The 23,221-nt window shown below is 45.0% G+C and overlaps 1 protein-coding gene across 1 annotated transcript in view; it reads left to right on the top strand.

The window, feature by feature from the left end:
- Positions 1-23,221, top strand: part of LOC147614793 (dynein-1-beta heavy chain, flagellar inner arm I1 complex-like) — a 245,393-nt gene that overhangs the window by 176,668 nt on the left and 45,504 nt on the right. Inside the window, exons 41-46 of the mRNA XM_086780141.1 lie at positions 14,907-15,017; positions 15,312-15,488; positions 15,727-15,936; positions 16,053-16,187; positions 20,620-20,829; positions 21,001-21,144. Coding sequence (XP_086636267.1) covers positions 14,907-15,017; positions 15,312-15,488; positions 15,727-15,936; positions 16,053-16,187; positions 20,620-20,829; positions 21,001-21,144 — 987 coding nt within the window. The remainder of the gene's footprint in view (positions 1-14,906; positions 15,018-15,311; positions 15,489-15,726; positions 15,937-16,052; positions 16,188-20,619; positions 20,830-21,000; positions 21,145-23,221) is intronic.

The raw sequence follows: 23,221 nt of genomic DNA on the forward strand, positions 1-23,221 counted from the left end.
ATTTCAAAAATCGTATAGTCTTGGAATAAAAATATTCCCCCTTTAAGTTTTTTTTTTTGGGAACGAGAAGGCTTTATGGTTTTGGAGAGTCTTGGAATAGGAAAGCATCAAAAATACAAAAAGTTTCCTGGATTTGGATATTATTTTGTAAAAAGCTACTTGGTTGGATTTTGGATTGCTAGACATGGAGTTTTCTAAAATCACATGAATATGTTGTACACATGCCATATGTCGTCTTTTACTTTGTGAGTTGTTGGAATCTGAAAGCAAGTTTTCATGAGTTCAAGAGACATCTTGAAATGATGGAGTTGGCACATATATGAAATATGTGATATGAATGGTCACATGTATATGGAAATCTTTTGTAGATTGTGTTATGCCTACATGTGATATGTTTGAGGCATTTGGAAAAAGAGTCAGGAGATCTATGCTTGGAACTGGTCATGCTCTTGACACACAATTTATGTGCAATCATCAAGCTGAATTTGGGGATGTATTGAAGTGAATTGGCACATGTACATGTCATAAAAAATGGAGATGTTTTATGCTCCTTGAAGAGTTATGTGTTTTGGTTCTCCTTGCTGGGATTTGAAGCTACTCTCACAACCAGAAGTCTCGCACTTTCCCAGCAATACCGCCCACGTCACGATAGCTTTTTGGTGAACCCGACGTGAAACTGCTGGGGTGAGAGTGTGGTGAAATACACAGGGAAGCTATGGCTGAGAATCCTGAGGGACAGGGGGTTCATTTTGACCCCAGGGTTATGCAAATGTTTCAGATGTTTACTATGTATATGCAACAGCAGCAAGCTACTGAGAGGGGGCAAATTTCCACGACTAAAGCACTGCAGTCAATTGTGAAAAAGGTGGATCAATTTGATGGTAAGGACATCACAAAGTACCTGCGCAATTACACAAAGGAAATGGAGCTAAACAGGGTGACTGAGGAGGATATGGTTCGAAGCTTTGAGCTGGTATGTGTTCCTGAAATAAGAGAGCACATATAAGAGAATTACACGCAGCACATGGTGGCAGAAATTGGGAGGAGTTTAAGCTTGCTTTGAAGAATGATTATTTCATGGAGGATTCTGAGCGGGTGACCAAGCGAACTTTCTTGGAATGGGTCATAAAACCCAAAATGGGAATTTCTGCCACAGAGTTGCTGAGAAGCGCTATGCCCAGCTGTCAAGGATTGAGCGCACAACCTTGGACAGGGAAAAAACAGAGCTCTTCTTACTAGCAGCTGGGAAAGATCTCCAAGAAAAACTGGAAATTCTCCTTGAGGATAAGAATACAGAGCAGGGGCTAAAGAATGATTGGAATGATGTCGAGGATGCGGTCACCATGCTAGCAAAGCAGCAGCGAAGGAGGGATAAAATGGTGATGAGCTCGGCAACTCCTATAACTGCTGTTACCCCTGAGAATCTACCAAAACCAGCTGCTGCAATCCCAAAGGTAGAAGGGCCGATGGATGAGCTTATTAAGGGCATGCGAGATCTAAAATTGAAGATGTCCAGGATTGAAGAAAAAGGGCTACCATTAGGGCAGGCTTCTATGCAAAGGCCTCAAAGCAAAGAAGGGTTTACATTTAGATGTATATGGTGTGATGACCCAGAACATGCAAAGAAAGACTGTGCTAGCTATAAAGAAGCCCTCAGAAATCAACTTGTGTTTTTCAAAGATGGAAAAATCCACCTTACAGAGACTGGTCTTCCATTAAGCACAAACTTTGGAAAAGGGGGGATGAAAAAGCTGGTTGAAGACATGGTTGCTGGACATGCCATCTCTATGGTTGCGGCAGCGACCTATGGGTTAAAGGTTGGTCAATCAAAGCAGGAATCTGAGAATGATGAAGATTATGAGAATGAAGATTTTTGGCCATCAACAATGGAGCTAATTGCGTCAAAGAAGGTGTCTAAACAGGCTTTGCATGAGGCAGGTGACTGTATACGTCTTGAGACTGGCTGGGAGGAGCCTGTGGATTCTTTATCTGTTCATGCCTACATTGCAAAATGCCAGAATAATGAGACACAGGTAGAGGAAAAGCGTAAGAGGGAAAATGAGGAAGGAGGGCCATCAAAAAGGGTTACCCGTGGTAGTGAAAAGAAGGATCCTGGGCCATCACATATGCCTCCACCGCATAATAGACCTTCACAGGAAGTATCAATGAAAGAAGTGCCAGCAAAAATGAAGCATGAGAAGGAGAAGGGTAAAGGGAAAAGTCCACTCTACAAGCTTCAATCTGATATTGAAGCCGCAACAGACCTCAAAAAGGTACTTGAAGAGAGGATTCTAAACAGTAGGGTGGAATTTACACTAGGGGAAGTCTTGGGAATTGCAAAGAAAGAATTCCATGATGAGATAATTGATATTATACGAAGGAAAAGGCAGTCCATAATTGAATCTATTCCATCACAAGGGGAGACAAGCACTTCCAAGACTCATGGAGTACAGGTACAGCAAAAGGAAGAGAGAGAGAATGTGGTGGAATGTAATCACTCTGCTGAAGGGGCACGACAAGTGCTCTTTGTGGATGAGGATGATGAAAAAGAAGTTCTTACAAAGAGTCATTACTCCAGGAGCCATTGGGCAAGGGCGACCACTGAAACCCTTGTCAAGATAGGTGACTTGGAAGAGCCGTATGTCGCTCTAATCGATCATGGGTCTGAAATAAATCTTATGGCTAAAAATCTCTACAACAAATGTAAGTGGCCAATGGATGCAGATCATGGATGGATGATTAAAGCAGCTAATAACTCATCTGGAGACCTCTATGCAGCCTGTCCAAATGTAAGGGTAACTATAGGGGATGTGAAAGATGATCAGAACTTCTTTGTTCAGGAGATGTCATCGTATCCCCTCATCCTTGGGCAACCCTACATTACAGCTGTGAGGATGGAAACAAAAGTTTTGGATGATGGCTCGGCATATGCAAGAATAAGGAGTAAAGATGGCAAGAAAGCTGTTCAGTTCTTGACAGTTTGCATTAACCATGAAAGGAACCGTGAGTCTCTTCGAGCACAGTCACTCCCAAAGATAAACAGAGAATTCATGAACTATAGGGAGAGGAGGGATTTTGGCCAAGTGCCATTTGTTGGAAATAAGTGCTCACTAGGAGTACTTTTTGGTCATCTTTGTATATGCCACGTGGCACTCAGGGATTTATCCCATATGCACTCATGCTCAACTCTTATACTTTCCCCTATATATTCAAGGGGTCACATCATGGAAATATATCTCTCAGTGTTTTGCTTCATTTCTCTTGCAGTCTTCTTCCATGTTCTAGTTTAGTATGATACCATGCTAGATTTCTAACATGGTATCAGAGCATGTAGATTCCCTCTCCTCTCCTCTCAGTCTGCTTCTGCAGCCCTAGCTTCGTCATCTCTATCTTCTCCGTTCAGTTCCTTCAGCCTCTGGCCGCACCTCTACATCTGCCCCGTCTCTTCACTCCTGCTGCGGAGGATCATCATGGTGCTGCCGCTCCTGCTCAGTTTGGTCTGGACCTGTGCGCCACCTCTTCAACAGGCTACACCCGCTTCTGCACTCTGCCCGCCTACCTCTTCAGATGCCACACTTCTGTTCCGCCATTGCTGCTGCGCGCACCTCTCCAGCTTGCTGAAAACCTGCACGCTATCTTCTACAGCTGCTGCTCCTGGCCTGCTGCAAGGCGTTGCCCGCTCCATCTTTGGCCTGAGCAGCCTTCTCTTGAGTGGCGTGGGCGGCCCCCACGGCCTTGTCCTTCGCTGCTCCCACCATTCCCTGCGCGTTGTGGTGGGCTTCGCCGGCCTTCTCCTGGCCATACTGCTTGGTCTCCTCCGCCTTGTGGGCGTTGGCGTCCTTGCCGTGCTGAGCCTGATCAGCCATAATTTGCGTGAACTGCTGTTAACAAAAGGGCAACCGCGTAACAACGAGTGCTTCAGTCTCGCAAGATGTGTGGCCCCCGCCCTCTTCTACGCCATTACCTGCTCTCTCTACGCCATTACCTGCTCTCTCTGCCCACGAGCTCTGCCCCAAAAAATTTTGCACCTCTGCTCTCTCCGGGTATCGTGGTTTTGTACTTCATCTCTTTCTACTTGCAGAATTCTCTGTTTGCAGCAGTCTCTCTCTCGGGTTACCCCTGAAAGGGTGGAAGACCTGAGGTAAAACCAAAATGGATTATCTTTCTATGCTGCAATATTTTCAGTTCTAGTTTATTCTTCAAAATTAATTTTCAGAACTACTCTCTATCTTGTACGGGATTAGACACTGCCAAGTATGGTAAAACCGTCCCATCTCTCACATATCTGTCTATGCTTTCATGCTATCTACCACCAATGATCACCAATGATGTAGATCATGTTGGAGAAGACTATTTGGACTTATCTTTGTACCTACCCAAGAGGCATCCCTGCATTACTCACTCTAGCAGGAGGATTGCCCTTGAGGAGGGATTATTACCAAGGTCCATCTCTCTGTCTATCTACAATCAGTCAGTCTATATGTCTATGTGTCTATCAGTGTGATCTTACAATCATGTCTCTGACACTCTGTCTATCAGTCTATATGCCTCTCTTTTGTGGATTAGCTACCCACATTCTCTTGGCATTTCTGTCTATGTCCCCATTTATCTTCTATTTGTCAGACTCTCTTATGTCTATCTGACAGTCTCTCTCTTTGTGGGACCACTCTATTGGCTGATTGTCTCTCTCTCTCTCTGTCTATGATCCACTTTTGTCCCTACCCTTGTGGACCCATATGAGGATATCACTTGAGGAGGGGTGTCTCAATATCTTTTGTCTCTCATGTCTTGTCTCTCAGTCTATCAGTCTTTATGTCTGTCTTCTAGTCTTGTCCATCTTGTCTTCTAGATTGTCTCTCAATCCTTGTCTAGTCTCTCTGTCTTGGTTTTATCTTTTGTCATGTCATAGTCTTGTCTTTTTGTCTTCCTCCTAGTGTCCACTTAAGGAGGGTGTTGGAAATAAGTGCTCACTAGGAGTACTTTTTGGTCATCTTTGTATATGCCACGTGGCACTCAGGGATTTATCCCATATGCACTCATGCTCAACTCTTGTACTTTCCCCTATATATTCAAGGGGTCACATCATGGAAATATATCTCTCAGTGTTTTGCTTCATTTCTCTTGCAGTCTTCTTCCATGTTCTAGTTTAGTATGATACCATGCTAGATTTCTAACACCATTGTAAAGCGGGATTCCAATGGTACAAGGGAAAATGAGTTCTCGCAGGACTCAATCAATGTAAATAACTTTTCAGCAAATTTTCAAGGATTTTCTAGCTATGGGTCACTGGTCTTTGTAAAAAGCAAGGATTTGAAGCGTGGCATGCATCGACATGTACAAAATGAACAAAAAAGTCTTGAGCAGTGTGGTCTTTTGGAGAAGAATGAGTTTATTTCAGGGATGCTTGATGAGGTGTCATTTGTAGATACTATGGGTGTGCTTTTTGCTATGGAAAGAGCATGCTTACAGGGTGGAAATGAGATGATAGAGGTGTCATCTGTGGGGATGTATAATATAATCCGGGAATTTGAGGGGATGGAATGTAAAAACATGAATTGTGAGATGGATGCTCATGTTGATACAAAGTATAAAACGGTTGCAAAGAAGGTGAAACCAGTTGCCTTGTCCTTGCCACCAGGAAGCAAGGAGAAAATAGATGAAGCCTCTATGCAACCGAATCTCAGAGATCCGAAGAAAATTGGGCATAAGTTTACACAGGAAACCCTAAAAGAGCTGAAGATTGGTGAAAAGGATTTTCTGTTGCCAGTTGAAAAGGAATGCTTTGAGGAGATGCTTGTAAAACATGGGAAAGCCTTTGCTTTTCAGCCGCATGAGATAGGCTGTGTTGATCCAAGCGTAACAGCGCCAATGGTGATCTTCACTGTTCCACATGTGCCCTGGAACCTGCGGGCCGATTCCAGTACCAAAGGCTCTCTTGCCAAAGCTGATGGAATTACTAAAAGAAAAGATCAGGATTGGAATTTTGAAGCCATCATGCGCTCCATACTCCAACAAATGGTTTACTGTGCCAAAGAAAAATGGAACATTGCGCTTCATTCAAGACATGCAACCTGTAAACAAGGTCACAATCTGGAATGTGGGAGTAGGTCCGATTGTGGACGAGTTTGCAAAAGCATTTGCAGGGAAAGCTATATACTCTATGGGTGATCTGTATTCGGGATATGATCAGTTCCAGCTGGATATACAAAGCAAGGACTTGACCACAATGAAAACTCCTTTGGGTTTGGTAAGGATGTGTACCTTACCACAGGGAGCCACCAACTCAGTGGCGCATATGATGAATGGAATGAATAAAGTCTTGCGAGACTTCATACCACAAATAACTATGCCTTTTCTGGATGATGTGCCAATAAAAGGCTGTGATGAGAAAGATAAAGATGGGGATTTGGATTTGAAGGGGTGCCGCAAGTTTGTGGCAAATCATATAAAAGATTGTGATATGATTCTATCCAGGCTTGAAGAGGTGAATCTTACTTTGTCTGGATTGAAATCAGTGTTTGGGGTTGGTGAAGTCCTAATCGTGGGGCATCTTTGTAGTACTAAAATGGACGCTGACCTTGTCCAGCCAAGATAGATGCAATACAAAGAATGAAAGAGATATGCATTAATGTTACAGAGCTGAGGAGATTTCTTGGTGCATGTGTCTTTTATGTTATATGGATCCCACATTATGCACATGTAGCAGATCCTCTTTATCAACTTTTGAGGAAAAATCAAAAACTTTTGTGGAGTGCAGCACATATTAAAGCTATGCGGAAGCTGAAATATTTGCTCCAATCATCACCTACTCTAAGGAAGGCAGATTATGAGTGTGGCAGGCCTGTGATTGTTACAGTTGATACTAGTCCTACTGGGATAGGATGGGCAGTAGGGTAAGATGATGAGGATGATCACAGGTATGTAATCAGATTTGGAGCAAAGGTATTAAGCATTCGTCAACGAAAATATCCGCAGATCAAGAGGGAGTTATGGGGAATAGTCACTGCTCTAAAATGTGAAAAAGAATATCTTATTGGGGCATCTGTACTTGTGGAAACTGATTGCTTGCCACTCCTTGGGATGATTGCAAGCTGCACCATTCTAGATATCGCTATGCTTAGGTGGATTGCCTATATCAAGTCACTAAATCCTGAGATGAGCATATTCCAGGAAAAGATAACCGAGTTGCAGATATGCTATCAAGAGCCAGGTATGAAGATGAAGAAGGGATGATTAGTGACATTGATGATGTAGGTACAAAGTTCTATACTACTGCATATGCAAAAGGGGACCATACTTGCCTATCAAATGCACTTGAGTCTTTTACTGAGGAAATGTATGAAGGAGATTGGTTGCTTATTGGTCAATACTTGAGTACTCTAACGAGACAGGAAAATTGGTCTGACTCAGAATTTAAGAGGATCCGCAGAAAAGCTTATGGGTATTTTCTAAAGGATGGGTACCTGTGGAAGCATCCTAAGGAGAGGAATGCTATGCCACAGAGAGTCATATGTGATAAAGAGACTCAAGGGAAGCTCATGAAAGAAGTCCATGAGAGTCTCTGGGCTGGACATCGAAGTGTGTGGGCCACCTTTACCAAAATAAAGGAAAGATATTGGTGGAAAGGAATGTACAAGGATATTTCCCAATATGTGGAAACATGCATGGTATGTCAAATGTACTCAAATGTGCGACATCGTGATGGCTTGCAACCAACCTACCCACTTGCCATGCACTACAAATGGGTAGTGGATCTAGTTACAATGCCTTTGGGAATTTGGCAAATGCGGTACATAGCACTTGCAAGAGAAGATTTAACAAATCAGGTGGAAGGGCGTGCTCTTAGAACAAAGAGTACGGAAACAATATGCAAATTTCTCTTGGAAGATGTGATTTGCTGGTATGGTTGTGTTGGGAAAATAACAGCTGACAGGGGTGAGCTGGATGTTGAAGAAGCAAGGGAATTCTTCTCTAGAATTGGCATCAAATTGGCCCTAACATGTGCTTACAACCCTGAGGGCAATGGTAAAAGTGAGAGAGGACATCCTCCAATCATTAAAGCTTTGGCTAAGGCATGCAGAGGAAGAATGCGAGAGTGGCCAAGGCTGCTACCATATGCTTTGTGGGCTGACCGTACAACTCATAGCTTAGTGTGACAGGATACATGCCTGCAGAATTAATGTATGGTCAGAAGCCAGTAATGCCAGTTGAAGAAGTAGTTCCAACTTGGAATGTATTACCCTGGGTGGAAGAATTGAATAGGGAAGACCTCCTTGCATTGCGAATAAGGCAGCTGGAGAGGAGGCCTGAAGATGTAGAGCTTGCTAAAGCTCGTTTGAAAGATGCAAGGTTGAAAAATAAAGAAAGATTTGATAAAAGACACAGACTCCGGCCAAAGCCTATTGAAGAAGGTGATTGGGTCCTAATGTATGATAGTAGTCTTGACAACTAGTTCACTATGCAAAGGAAGTTTGCAAAAAGATGGTTTGGTTCTTACATTGTCAAGCATGTGCATGGAAATGCCACGTATACCGTGTGTGAGCTTGATGGAACAGAGATAAAGAATCTTGTAGCAGGCAAAAGGATCTAGATGTTTAAAAGAAGGCATGACAGTGATCCTTTTGATTCACAGGAGACTCAGGATGAGAGGCTCCATCATGATTAAGGTTGGGAGAGACTAGAGAGGGCGGCTACTGCTTAGCTAACTGTGAGCTTTGGGAGAGAAGGCAAGGGAAGAATCAAGAGAGCAAGAGCCCGTTTGCGCTTCATGCTGGCGTCAAATATGCTGCTTGTGGCCCAGTTGTGAGAATGTCCTGGCGGTGTTTCTATACATGCTTCTTCTATGGATGCACTTGAGAGTTGTTGTGTCGTGAGCAGGTTGTTATTGAGTGTTTGCTAGAGATGTGAGAATATGAAGGATTTGAGTGCAGTGTGTATCTACTGAAACCGGGGATCACTCCATTAGAGTGACCAGGGTGCATCATATGAGAGTGGGGAGTGATGCGCATCACTCTGATAATGATTATGTGGAACATGCTTTTTACAAAGGCAAAAGCATCATTTGCATGACGCCTAGCAAGGGCAGCAGGCAGACGCAAGGTGGTGGCTTGCGTGGCAAAAAATGCGAAGGATTTTTTTAAAAGGGAATATCCGAATATTAAGCATGAGAAAAGGAGGCGCAGCGTATTTTTAATTTAGGAAATCCGAATTTTTGGCTGCAAAAGGGAATGGGGACCGAATTCCCTGCGGGAAAGAGAAGAAAACCAGAGAAACGGCGCATATTGAAGGGGGGGTGTGAAAAAAGAGAACCAGAGTTGAAATCGACCAGAGATTCAAAAATTGTGAGGAAGGCTACTGTTTAGGGCATCCTGGGGTTTGAATTAAAGAGAAAAGGAAGCACTATCGAATGACATGATCTTCAAAAATCTCACAATATACAAGGGAAATGATGTCAAAAACAATACGAATGCTGATTTTGGCGCATACTGCAGTGAAGCAGAAATGGGAAAAGCGAAATTCATAAATTCGCTTCTTTTTTTTTACTCTGAGATAAGTAATTTTTTTTGTTTTGTTACTTACGATTTCAAAAATCGTATAGTCTTGGAATAAAAATATTCCCCCTTTAAGTTTTTTTTTTTGGGAACGAGAAGGCTTTATGGTTTTGGAGAGTCTTGGAATAGGAAAGCATCAAAAATACAAAAAGTTTCCTGGATTTGGATATTATTTTGTAAAAAGCTACTTGGTTGGATTTTGGATTGCTAGACATGGAGTTTTCTAAAATCACATGAATATGTTGTACACATGCCATATGTCGTCTTTTGCTTTGTGAGTTGTTGGAATCTGAAAGCAGGTTTTCATGAGTTCAAGAGACATCTTGAAATGATGGAGTTGGCACATATATGAAATATGTGATATGAATGGTCACATGTATATGGAAATCTTTTGTAGATTGTGTTATGCCTACATGTGATATGTTTGAGGCATTTGGAAAAAGAGTCAGGAGATCTATGCTTGGAACTGGTCATGCTCTTGACACACAATTTATGTGCAATCATCAAGCTGAATTTGGGGATGTATTGAAGTGAATTGGCACATGTACATGTCATCAAAAATGGAGATGTTTTATGCTCCTTGAAGAGTTATGTGTTTTGGTTCTCCTTGCTGGGATTTGAAGCTACTCTCACAGCCAGAAGTCTCGCACTTTCCCAGCAATACCGCCCACGTCACGATAGCGGACAATTGAGAGATCTTTTATAGGCGAATGCCTCACACAGAGATTGATATGCGGATAGCTCATGGAACATTCAGGGTTTAGGGGGGCCTCACTGCTTTTAGAGACGAGGTATCCTTAGACTTGACAGGTCTTATGTTGATGAGTGGGCTTGTGGCCGTGGGGGCATGATCGGTATCTTGGCAAGCACTACTTTTTTAGGTCACGCTCCGGTTATCCTTTCTCTAGAGGACCCCTGGAGGCATGATAGGCATGTGAGCTCTAGGATTGCGGACAGCCTCATTCAGGACCCCGAGATTTGCAGCAGGATAGAGCAAATATGGGTGGGACTGGACTTTTTCTCAGGCTCAGTTGCGTGCGCATTGGATGAGGGCCTAGGGGAGATCAGTGGTTTCTTACAAGAGGCACCCTAGAGCAGATTAGAGGGATTTTGAGAGCAGCAAAGGAGTCTGATAGCCTGTGGCTTTAGGAGAGTTTCCCTGATAGCGTGTGGATCAAGAGTCAGCTTGTTGCCGCCCGCACGGAGATTAGATCCATTGAGGAGATTAGATTCTCATTCAGGGAGCCCGTGGTGACAGATTCCCCCTTTCCCGCTTGGTACGACAGGGCTGTCCTCTGGCACCTTACCTCTTCCTATTTGTCCCCAGGCCATGAGTAGTTCTCTCAGCCTAGGAGACCGGGCTTCAAGGATCGTGTCTCCCCCTCCGCCATCTTGAGGAGCTACTTGACTCGGAGTTTGTAGATGACACAGCAGCTTACCTTTCAGGAGATGTGGGGAATCTCCAGAGATTCGCGGAGGCGATCGAGATATTTTGTTGCGCATCAGGAGCACATATCCACTGGCACAAGTTCTGTGGTTTTTGGGTAGGCTCCACAGCCGCCCCAACTTGGTGCCCAGTTGAGGCTTTCTAGTGGATCCCGAGGGGCACGCTAGTTTGCTATCTTGGATGCCAGGTGGGCATTGATATCTCTCCTGAGAAGTAGCTCACACCTCTTCTTCTGAGTATTCGGAAGAAGCTTTTATAATGGAGTTCTGCGAGACTCCCTTGCAGGTAGAGTGGTGGTGGTGAATCATGTTCTTCTAGCCACTATGTGGTACATCACTTCATGCTAGGCCTTCTCTTGAGCTTGTATTAGCCAGGTACAGCAGTTGGATCCGAAAACTTCTTATGGGCCGGCAGTGATGGGAGGCATGCCAAGGCCAAGCTGGCATGGAGAGTGATCATTCAGTCAAGACGTAGAGGGGCGCTAGGCCTCATTGACCCAGCTTTTCAGAGTTGTGCCTTGCTGGACAAGTTGATTGTTCGAGGTCTCCTTCCTGGTGGTGAGTCTTGGAAGGATTTCCTCTTGGCCCGGACTTCAGCCTGCACCCTGAGTCTAGGGGGCCCTTGGCTGCAAAGTACCAGATGGATCTTCCCAGAGGTGCGGGCCTGTGGTTTTAGAGGACAAATTTGCACCCAGTTTACTTCGAGCTCAGGCCGTCCCTTAGACAGATTGCTCCGGTAGCCTCAGAGGAGCGGCTTCGACAGCCATTGGTCTAGAACCCCTTGATTCGTTTGTCCAGTGGCCACATGTTGGGGGCCCGCCGACCTCATGTATCATGGGGACCGTTGAGCATAGGATCTGCCAGGTCCCTTGGTGACTGGATCGCACACAAACAATTACCCTTGGAGGTGCACAAGAGAGTCCTGACAGGGATCTGGGGTAGAGACAGGCTCAGTATTGACTTTGACTCAGGTATTCCTCAGAAGTGGCTGAATCCTATCCAAGACCCGACTCCCCCAGTATGGCTCGGCGTGTTTACCAGGCATGATATTCTTGTGGTTGTCCACGGAGCGGAGGAGGACAGTGGTTTCCTCACCGTTTCTATTGGATCCCATGGCAGATTAGAGAGATCCGAGCTTCCCTTACAGGATTTCAGTGTGGTTGCACCTTGCAGAGGGTGAGGGTGATTGGATTTCAGGCATGGGAGTGGCACATAGACCCACCACCGGCCAAGGTGGCCAGGGAGAGATTTTGGCTTCTATGGATATGGGAGTACCAACCTCTCACGTGCCTTCAATGGGACGGGGGCGAGTGGACTTGGCATGACCCTATTGATTAGGAGGAGACTCTGGATGCCCCTTTCTTTGCATATACAACGTGACTAGGGCACAGGATCCAGATGCCAGAGATTGATGGCACGCTAGCAGCAGCAACACACTGGCAGCCACAGGGCCTCTCATAGTGTTTCCTCTCAGATTTTTGGAAGAGGCTCTAGGATAGTTTTCGGCCTAGAAAGATCACCCTCTTTCTTTGGTTGATGGCACACAGGAGCTTGGTGGTCGGCACTTGGTTGGCAGTTGGAGGTCGGCCAGCTGCTTGTCCGAGGTGCGGCCACCCCTAGGAGTCTCAGCGACATTGTCTTTGGGATTGCCGGAAGGCAGAGCACGTTTGGCAGTAGATTCTCCGCATCTTCACCATGGACAGGTCCTCGACCCGAATCATTACCTAGGGCACAGTTGCTTGGGTCACAGAGGTTGAGGTGGTCAGGGCTTACGAGAAGGATGGAGGAGGGCTAGCCCTTCAGGTCTCTCACCACCGCATTTCGGCAATACCAGTCACAGCCCCATCAGCAGATCACTGACGACCAGGCTCTTTGCCAGAGGTGGGAGATTTGCAATAGCATTGCAACCTGGCACATATGGCAAGCTCGATGCAGCTAAGCCATTGAGGGTACCCATACTCCGCCAGCTAAGTCTATGAAGAGTATTTGGCTCGATATCATACATACCTTCCCCGGCCAGTGGGGGAAAATGCAGGGTGGATCTGAACGCATGCAAAAGCGGCAGGAAGCTTTCTTGAGGCTTTGGTGGCCTAGCCCTTTTCTAAATGATAGAGGTGGTGACCCCACTTGGCACTACAGACCACCTGTGTGGTTGTTCTCCCCCTCCCTCCCCCTATATGAGATAAGCCTTCTCCTCAGAGAGCGGCCAGCCGTCGGAGAAGCGTCTCTTTCCCCTCTCTTGATTACTTGACTCCCACCCTGTACATGAGGCAAGTTTGTATCTAGCCCTTCGTGGCTGTTTTTGGCCCTCCGAGGCTGTTTTTTCAGTAACTAATAGAAGGATCTTTTTCCCAGAAAAAAAGAAGAAGAAAGAAAGACCCAATGGGAATATGAAACCAAAGTGATACAATAATGTCCATGGCATATCTTATCATGGAACAAAAAATAAAATAGAGCAAATCAAAAGTATCTCACTAAAGTGTCATGGAAATTTCATATTGGAATACAAGGAATAGTGCCCCATGACATAATACATGCGGAGGTTGGTGTAGCCCCACTGGTCACAGTTGCTCAGTACATTCAACATTCATAACTCCATGGACAAACGCCGTCTCCCTCGGCTAGTGCTATAGTCTTATATGCAGCCTAAATCAGCTCCTTGATTCTAGCAGAGGTAGATGCCCCTTTGACTTTTGCCTCGTTGTATTACTTTCTGGATTTTATCCACTCTCTTTTACAAGAGTGTGTGCATGTGTCTTTATGCTTTGGTACTTGGATAAGGCCTGTTCTCCAACAACACATACATCAGACTTGGTATCAGTATCAGAGATAGGGACAAAACGTGGGTTCTAGAGGGAGCATTTTTTGAGACTCCACATGGATCGATTCTTTCAGATCCTGAGGTACATGTATTTGAGATACCACCGTGTCACATTCTATGCACATCGCGATTGGTCAGCTCAGAGTTTCCTGCCACTGCCTCTGAGTACAGACCGGGAGAGCCAAGAACGTCCCACTTAAGAGACTTGTCCACAATAAACCCCTAATGCTCTCCCTGATACCTGCAAAATTCCAATGCAACTGCTCAAGATAATGTACGCAAAACTCTAGCAAAGGCTGTCCTAATGCTCTTATACCATTGTAACATGGTTGCAAAAGCTGACTGGATTAATGCTTATATATGCTGATTAAGAAATGCTAATCAAAATACCTTTGGAAATACAGAAAAACAAGCCAAGGTAGACCTAATTTACTCATATTGTCAAAACATGATCATATATAATACGAACACTGATCCAACCTCAGATCTGTAATCCGGATGCTGTGCAACATCGGCCACAGTGCGGAGTTTATCTGATGTATTGCTCTCCTCCACTTGAGCAAGGATTAATGCTCATGGAAGATGCGCAGTGGAGATCCATGAGCTCTGTCCTGGCACTGTAAATTCTTCTCTCAACCACCTCAAGAATGACCCAACCTGCTCGTAAATAGACATTATGATACTGGTCATTCAGTAGGGTTGTCTTGTCAGCTTCCATGAAGTGTTGTCCACACTAGGCCTGGCAATGGGCGTTTGGCACTTCCTTCTCAGGGCAAGGATATGGTAGGCAGTCCTATATGAGAAGCACATAAAGGTTGTACTTTGAGAAAAAGAACTCGTAGTGCTCATATGCGATTGCTACAAATATCACAGTACAAATAGAAGCACAAATTTAAAATAGCAATAAGATGATTAGAAGGGTGGAGGCAAAGTAAATAAAATATGCAAATTGAAATACATTTCAATAGCCGATGGATGCAACTCATAAAGCATCATCTTAAATCAAGGCAAAGTCATGGCTTAACACTTCAGAGGATCTATGCATTTTTTTCCCCTTTAAGTGCTTAATGTTTTCACATGATATGTAGGATGCTATTGAAGGGCGGTTTGAAAAACAGACCAAAGGTATATATGCCCCATCTGGTGGAAAACGTCTTGTTTGCTTTGTTGATGATATCAACATGCCGAAGAAGAGTCAGGTAATCCTTTAGATATAATATAGTTAAACACTTTCAAATTTCGAAAGAAAAGATTTACTTTTCATGAATAAATTCCTTCTATTCCCTTTTTTCTTTTTCCCCGACTGGCCTTAGGCCCAAGATTGTCCCGTAGTTACCGAGTTTTCACCGCATGCCGCCAAGGAAGCACCAAGGGGGGTTTTGAACTCAGAACCTCTTGGTCCAAGGCAAACACCTTCACACTATCATCTCATTGGCTTCTATTCCCTTTTCATGAATAATAACGTTTTGTTTTCTGGATCAATGCATCTGCAGTTTGGGTTTATGCCTCCATTGGAATTATTGAAACTATGGATAGACAATGGGTTTTGGTATGATCGGCAAAAGCAAGAAGTGAAATATCTGAAGAATATGCAGTTGGTGGCAGCCATGGCCCCACCAGGTGGTGGTCGCAACTCTATTTCCCAACGAGTTCAAGCATGCTTTTCTTTGGTACGTTTCTCCAACCTCCCACATGGAAATAGAATTTATGAAATGAAGATAAAGGGCCTAGTATTGGAAAGAGTTTTTTTCAATGACAAATTGTAGTGCATCTGATTCTCAACGTCTTCAACCAACATTGAGAGACTTTCTTTTGTATGTGTGTGCATTCTCAAAAACGAAATTAAGTTTCTAGTTTCATGTTATAGTCTCCCAAGCATTCTTTCTCAGAAAATTTGAATCTCATTAGGTAAATATCACAACCCCAAGTGACAACCAAATGAAACGAATTTTTGGAGCCATACTTACAGCAAAACTGGCAAACTTTGAAGATGAGCCGAGACTCCTTGGAGATGCTCTAGTATCTACATGTGTTGAAGTCTACAATGCAATAACCACGGAGCTGTTACCCATTCCTGGAAAGGGCCACTATGTTTTCAACATGCGTGATCTGTCCAAGGTGATTTTTCTTGTTCCTTTCTTAGATTATATACAGATTCTTATTGGAGTGAGGCAGAATATAGAAGTAGATATAAGCTTAACTTTGTAGTTTACTTCTTGGTTGAACATTTCTAGGTGATACAAGGACTTCTTCAGGCATCAAAAGAACATTACATAAGCAAAGACATGATGCTACAATTGCTATGCCATGAATGCTTTCGGGTATACGCTGACCGCATGTGGGATATAGACGACAAAATTTGGCTGCAGGTATGTGGTGGAAACTATTTTTTCCCTGAGAAAATATCCTTCATTAGTCATAAAAAAATAGAAACATCCGTGAACGCAGACTACAAAGCAAATCAAGTAGAGATATTCACATCCCACAAGCGAGGCATAGCAAAAATAAGAGGGGGACCCCCTCTCCAGCTGGCCCCTCTCTGAGGGAGTCTACATCCACAGGCGCGAGAGGAGGGCGAGGGGGAGGGGGGGGGGGTGCGGTGCAAGGGGGGCGGCGTTGGTGGGGGGGGGACTTGAGGACTGTAGTGCCATGTTGGGTGGTCGGAGTCCATAGTGAGGAATGGTCCACGGCTTTACGTGTGGAAAAGTGGTGCACGCCTCTGCAACATCCTGTCTCAGTCCCAATGAGGCGCTCTCATCTCCCTTGAAGGGAGTGTATGATGTCCGTTGATATATGCTGGACAGTCTCCATGGGGGAACCGGGGCCAATAGCCTCGCAGCATCTGGCTTGCCATATATGCCAGGCGGAGATGCTGATGATGAGTTCCCATTGCTGACATACCTGGGTCTTGGGAGTCCACAGGGATCCTGGCATTGTTGAGGCTGAGAGGGCTACAATTCCAAAGTGTGACAGCTGAAATGCAAGGCCAGAGCCATCCTCCTCCTAGTGTAGGCCTCTCCTGCCTCAGTCCCCCCCCCTTCCTGTCCCCGGCTGGTGATGTAGAGGGTGCTAGTGTCGGAAGTGAAAAGACGGTGGACCTGCCACCAAATCTGTTGTGGGTCTGGACAGTCCCAAAGGCAGTGTATCTGACTCTCTAGCAGTGGCCCTCACCCTTGCTACATGTGCGGGCCGTCCCTGAAACAGAAGCTAGCCAAGTGCCGACTGCTAGGCTGCAGCGAGCTAGGAGCCAGAGGGAGAGGGTCATCTTCTACAGTAGGAAACTTCTGAGTGGAAGCCGCAAGAGATGCCCTATGAGTGTCATCAAGAAGAGGCCACGGGAGCGCCATCAAGCTCCTCGAGTAAAATGCTTTGAACCAGTCTGGCCATGTATTAGAAAAAAGGGGGTGCCAGGTGTAGCCTGTCTGCTGCGGGGATCACACCATGACCACTCGCCCCGGGATCCCACTGAAAAACCCACAGATGACATGAAGGGTCGTCCACAAACTTGAGAGGATAGGGATCAATTTGCTATTGGAGATCATGGAAGCCACCACTCTCACCGAGGAAGGCGGGGTAGTCCCTGTCAAAGGTGGCACGCCTAGGTAGCAAGCAACCAAATTTCCGATTGAATAGGCCAGCCAGAGCAATCTCCTCCTGCATGGCAAAGGCTACCAAGGGGACACCGTGCCACGAGAAGAAAGCTATCCACTCAAGGTCGGGTGGAGAGGCTAAGAGGGTACACCAATATACTGGGATGGCACAGTCGATGGTGGGGCTCAGCTGTGTTCCTTGAAACTCTGAGAAGCACTCCTGCTGTTTTGGGGAAGGGGGGGGGGGGGTTTATTTTGAGAGCTCTCAGAAATGGAGCCCATTTAGTAGAAGGATCTATTAAGAGACCTGTGGAAAAGAGAACTCTTCAAGATCAAAATGAACCCAATCTTCTTGGAGCGATTTGTGGCCAGCCTCTTCCGAGCCTGGGACCACATTCGTTTTTCTCTTCGCCATTCTCCCGCTGTCCTAGACGAGGAGAGACTTCGTCCAGCCCACTGGTATGGAACCCCTTCATTACTCTTCCTAGTGACCACATGCTCGGCTCCCATCCTCACTTCTCATGGGGCGCATTGAGCGAGAGACCAGCCCAATCTCTTGGAGAGTGGAGCGCTGACCTTTAGCCGGCTCCCTCTAGAGGCCCAAGAGTGGAGCCTATGGTGCACATGGAGGCACCCTCATGACTTTCTCTACAGGGGCACAGGGCAGATTGAGTCAATCACCCCCCCAACACAGGACTTGAGCAATTGCAGTTTACAGAGGGTGAGAGTGATCGGGTTTCATGACCACATATGGCACGTCAACCCTCCCCCAACCAGAGAGAGATTGTGGAGATTGTGGTTATGGGAGGGCCAACCAACAGTGGGATCCAGGTGTGTGGCAGTGGCACAGTCCCTTCACCCCCAAGGATGCACGACATCCCCTTCATTGAGTACACAGTCCATCTTGGCCACATGAGTCAGATCCTAGATGTTGATAGTATGCCAGCGGCAACATAACATTGGCATACTCAGGACATCACCGTGTGTTTCCTCTGTGATTTTTGGAAACGGCTATGGGACAGCTTTCTGCCATGGTAGATTACTCTTTTCCTTTTGGCAGATAGCTCATAGGAGCTTGGTAGTGGGCACTTGGCTAGCAGTTGTGGAGGTCGGCCAGCCCTCTGTTCTAGGTGTGGACACCTCCTGGAGTCACAGCGGCATTGCCTTCGGGATTGTCCCAAGGCGGAGCAGGTTTGGTTGTGGATCCTCCGTATCTTCACCATGGATGAGGCATCTGCCTACACCATCACCTGTAGGGGGAGATAGCTTGGGTTTCTGAGTCAGCACTAGCCCTAGCATATGAGGAGATGGGACCTCGCCTTTTCCTCTCTCACCACCGTATCATGACAGCCCCACTATCAGTAGCCACAGTAGGGAGGAGTACCATAGGCCCCTATCAGAGGTGGGAGATCATCCGTAGTATAGTAGCATGGCATGTTTGGCATGCTCACTGCAGCGAGGCCATAGAGGGCACTACCACGCCACCCGTTGAGTCCATCCAGAGCGTATGGATGAACATCATACACACTCTTTGTGGCCAGTGGGAGAAGTTGGGAGGCAACTCTGAGCATATGCAGAAGTGTTGAGAGGCTTTTCTATGAATTTGGACCAGCGGTCCTTTCCTAAGGGTCAGAGACAGCAACGTTACTTGGTATTACAGGCACCTGTTGCGTGCACACACACACACACCCTCCCGCCCACCTCCCTCCCCCCCCCCCCCCCCCCCCCCCCCCCCCCAAAAAAGAAAAAAACACATGAGATAGCCTTCTCTGAGAGAAGCCAGTCAGCGAGGAAGTGCCCCTCTCTATCCCCGATTGTTTTTCTTGTCTCCCTTGCTTGAGATTGGGTCGTGTACTTAGGAGCTTTTCAGCTGTATTTTTGGTAACTAATGGAAGTATCTTTTCTTGTTTATAAAAAAAAGAGTAATAAAACAGAGCCATGTCACAGCCATTGAGAAACAAGCAACCACATGAGAAGCCTTGAGAGGCTTGTCTAGAAAGGGGTCAGGGGATCGATCAAGGACTGCTGATCTTTTGGTATCAAAGTAGCCAACCACATTTTTTTAATTTATGAAGCAATCAATCAAAATGTGCAAGATTCTGAAATTGGGATCTACAAGCTGAGAGTACTTAAAATAATCTAGAGTATAAAGTTCAATCTCCTGAGCCTTTTCTAGGTGCTGAGTTGCATTTCTTTGGAGTCATTGATTAGAAGGCCCAGCTTCCATAGTTGCAGCAAACGATTGATCCAGCTCTGTGGAATGCAGAAACGCCATTTCCCATTCCCTGCATTCACATTTATGCCCCCCTGTTCTCGTTCTTAATTTCCAAAAGAAAATACCCATCAAGAATGCTTTACAGTTTTTTGTAGATTATCAGCACATGGTGTTTCTAGCTAGGTAGCAAAAGCGATAAAGAGTACTGATAATTTTCTAGGCTTCTAGATCCATAAACAGAAGAAAAATAAGGTTACTTGGGAATTGAAAAATCCTAAGTAGGGTAATCCAATAAAGCTGAATAAGGATCTACATGCCAAAGCTGGCAGAGTTGCATAGAACAAGAAACGGGGATGGAACATGGAATGCGAAAGGCTATGGAATGGCACAATAGTATAAACATAATCATAACAAAATAAGAATTTATCTCTTGCACAAATCTGTAATGTCATAAATGGAAGCAACCTATGGAGCGTAAAAAGGCTAACAAGGTTTTGATTTTAAAAAAATTGTGTTTTTTTACCCCAAAGAAAAGATCCTTCTATTAGTTACCAAAAATGCAGCCAAAACGGCTCAGTACATAACCAAGTCTCAATCGGGAGACAAGAAAAACAGGGGACAGAGAGGGTCTCTTCCTCACTGGCTGGTCGCTCTCGGAGGAAGATATCTCATACAATGAGGGGAGGGGGGAACAGCCATTACAGGTGGCCTGTAATGCCAATTAACCTTGCTAACTCTAACCCTGAGGAAAGGACTGTTGCACCAAATCCGCAAAAAATCCTCTCAGTGCTTCTGCATACACTTAGAAGCTGCCTCGAAGCTTCTCCCACTGGCCCTGGAGATTGAGGCCGATTAACTATTGCTGTAGGATTTAGAGGTGAACAGGAGATTTTTAAAAATTATTTGTTTTTCTTTATTACAGCTTTTTCCATGCTTTTTACAAACTTATTTTCATGTTCAAAGGGATATGATTGAATCTAGTAACTGCTGCTGCAGGATTTACTGGATCAAAAATTGAAGGATTTGTTCAATACAGAGTGGAAAAGCCTGTTTAGAGATGGTGAATTGTCAGTTTTTACAAGCTGCATGCAACCTGGAACAGAAGGTGTTTATGAGCCCATAGCAAGTTTTAAAGAGCTCAAGGATGTACTTGAAGAGAATCTGAAAGAACTGCAGTCCCAGCCTGGGGTGTTCTCAATGGACCTGGTACAGACAGGACTTATTTGTGTATGACTTAATTTCTTTTTATGTGGTCACTGGTAACGCCCTTGCATCTACATAAATATATTTACTCTTCCAAAAAAGAAGAAGAAACCTTAGTATATTTCCATGATCGCCAAATATTGTAGAAAATAAATAATCAAATATGCTTACCAGGTACTGTTTCGTGATGCCATGGAGCATGTTTGCCGAATACATAGAGTTCTTATTCAGCCACGGGGGAACTTGCTTCTGGTTGGCGTGGGTGGCAGTGGGCGAAAAAGCTTGACTAGATTGTCTGCATTTGTAGCTGACATGAAGGTCCAACAATTTCCCCTTTCTTTTTTTATGTTAAAATAAATCGGCTATTGAAGGCTGTTTAGAACCTTGATTTTTAAAAACATATCCTCTTTCTTGCTGTATTTCAACTCACATCGGAGTGTGCAATTGTGTGCATGCACACACGTGCGTGTGTGTGTGTGCGTGGTCTGACAGTGTGTGTGGAGGCCGCCGAAGACCTGCTCGACTGCTTTCGACTTGCTCCCTTGCTCTGTCGACCTGCTCGTCTGCTCCCTCATCCTGTTCGCCTGCTCGTGTGAGAGCACATGTGGTGAGGCGATTGTCCCAGGACTGTATCGGCCCTGTAGCCTATACTGTGTCAGCCCTGCAGTAATCTACGCGACCTTCTGAGGCTACCCTGATGCTCTTTTTTCTCATCGCCAATCTGCTCTTTTTCATCTCTTCTTCGACCTGAGTGCGTGTATAGAAGTGAGTGTGTGTGTGCGTATGTGCTGTGCCTCGCTACAGGTCTATTTTTCCCCTTCTGTATAAGTCGCTTCAGCTCTCTGTTTTTCCCCTTCTGTATAATCGCTTTAGCTCTACGTTTTTCCTCTCCTTGTAAGATTGCATTCCAATACTGCTGTTCCCCCTTTTTTTTTCCTGATCTGTGTCTTCCTGCTGAATCGATTGGTCTCGATGGCAGAATCAAGCAAGTATTATGTCAAGAGAGCTCTTTCTCCTGAACCTAAAAGACAATCAAGGGAATCTCTGCCCCCCATAGCTCCTTCATCTGAAGATGCTTCCTATGTGTTTGACATGTTGAATGAGGATTTTCAACAAAGTAGAAGAGAATGGACACTACCTGCTCCGGAACTCACTTACAAGATGAAGTTACCTTCTCTTGTGCATCCTCTGAAGAAGCTCTCTCAAACTGCAGTCATCATCTTTTTTCCAGGTAAAATACCCTCGGCTAATGATGTGGGACAATGGGTGAATTCTCTCCTAGGTGGATGCTATGTAGAAGGAGTTTATTTTGCCTCCAGAGGATTTTATGAAGTTCATCTCTTGGATGTATTGACAAAACAAAAGATGCTGGAAATGTCCCCTTTATTTTTTGGTCGTCAAATGGTGCACGTCATGCCCTGGTCTCCTAACAAGGATTATCAGAATCTCATCAAACATCACTGCCCTGTATGGGTTGAAGTTGTTGATTTCCCAGATTATATGAGAACAGAGCTTCCAGGCTTAGCGATGACTTTAGGACAAGTGATTTGTCCCCCTCGTCCCACAGGTAACAAAAATCGTTTTTGCATTTTATGGGATACTGATAGACCAACCCCCTCTTCTATTGCAGTTGAGATTGAGGGTGTTAATTTGGGAAAGAAATATTTCACTTTGAAATGGGGCATTTTTGCCGGAGCTTGTTTCTCTTGTCACAAGTTCGGGCATCTAGCTTCGGAGTGTCCCTCAATCCTTCATCCGCCTCCTCCAGCTGCCATTCCTCCACCATCTAATAAAGGAGGTCAAAAGACTTATGTGGAAAAGATTGAAGCTAAAGGAGCAAAGCCTTCACTTCCTACAGGGAACCAAGCCAATTTAGTCCAAAATAAGGATAAAGGAAAAAGCAAGCTAGTGGAAAATATTTCATCTTCTCACGAGGGTTGGCAGAATGCAAAGAAGACGGTGCCTCTCAAACAAAGACCTCTCCAATCTCGCAATTGGGATGCTTCTGCTCCATCTCCTGGCCAACCTTCTACCTCTTCGGACAGCCCCATCTCAAAAGCATGGGTCAATGCAGTTAAGAAGGGTATTCCACTTTGTGAAGAAGATGATTTAGTCAGGGAATTGGATTTTGAGGGTCAGCAAGACCCTGTGGCAATGGCAGAGGCTTGATGCCTCCCTTTCTCTTTGAGGATTACTCATCTCTTGTACATATTTTCATGCGTACTTCTCTTAAATGTTTTTCTTATAATATACAGGGCCTCTGTAATCAGCACAAATGGAGACTCCTATGGCATTATATAAACAATACTCATCCTGATGTGGTGTGTCTGCAAGAGCATAATCAGCATTCTTTTGCTGGCCAGCATGGGTTCTTTTCAGGCTACGATATATTTTA

This window comes from Cibotium barometz, chromosome 41 (assembly GCF_041138505.1).
Source record: "Cibotium barometz isolate CiBa-2024 chromosome 41, ASM4113850v1, whole genome shotgun sequence".
NCBI lineage: Eukaryota > Viridiplantae > Streptophyta > Polypodiopsida > Cyatheales > Cibotiaceae > Cibotium > Cibotium barometz.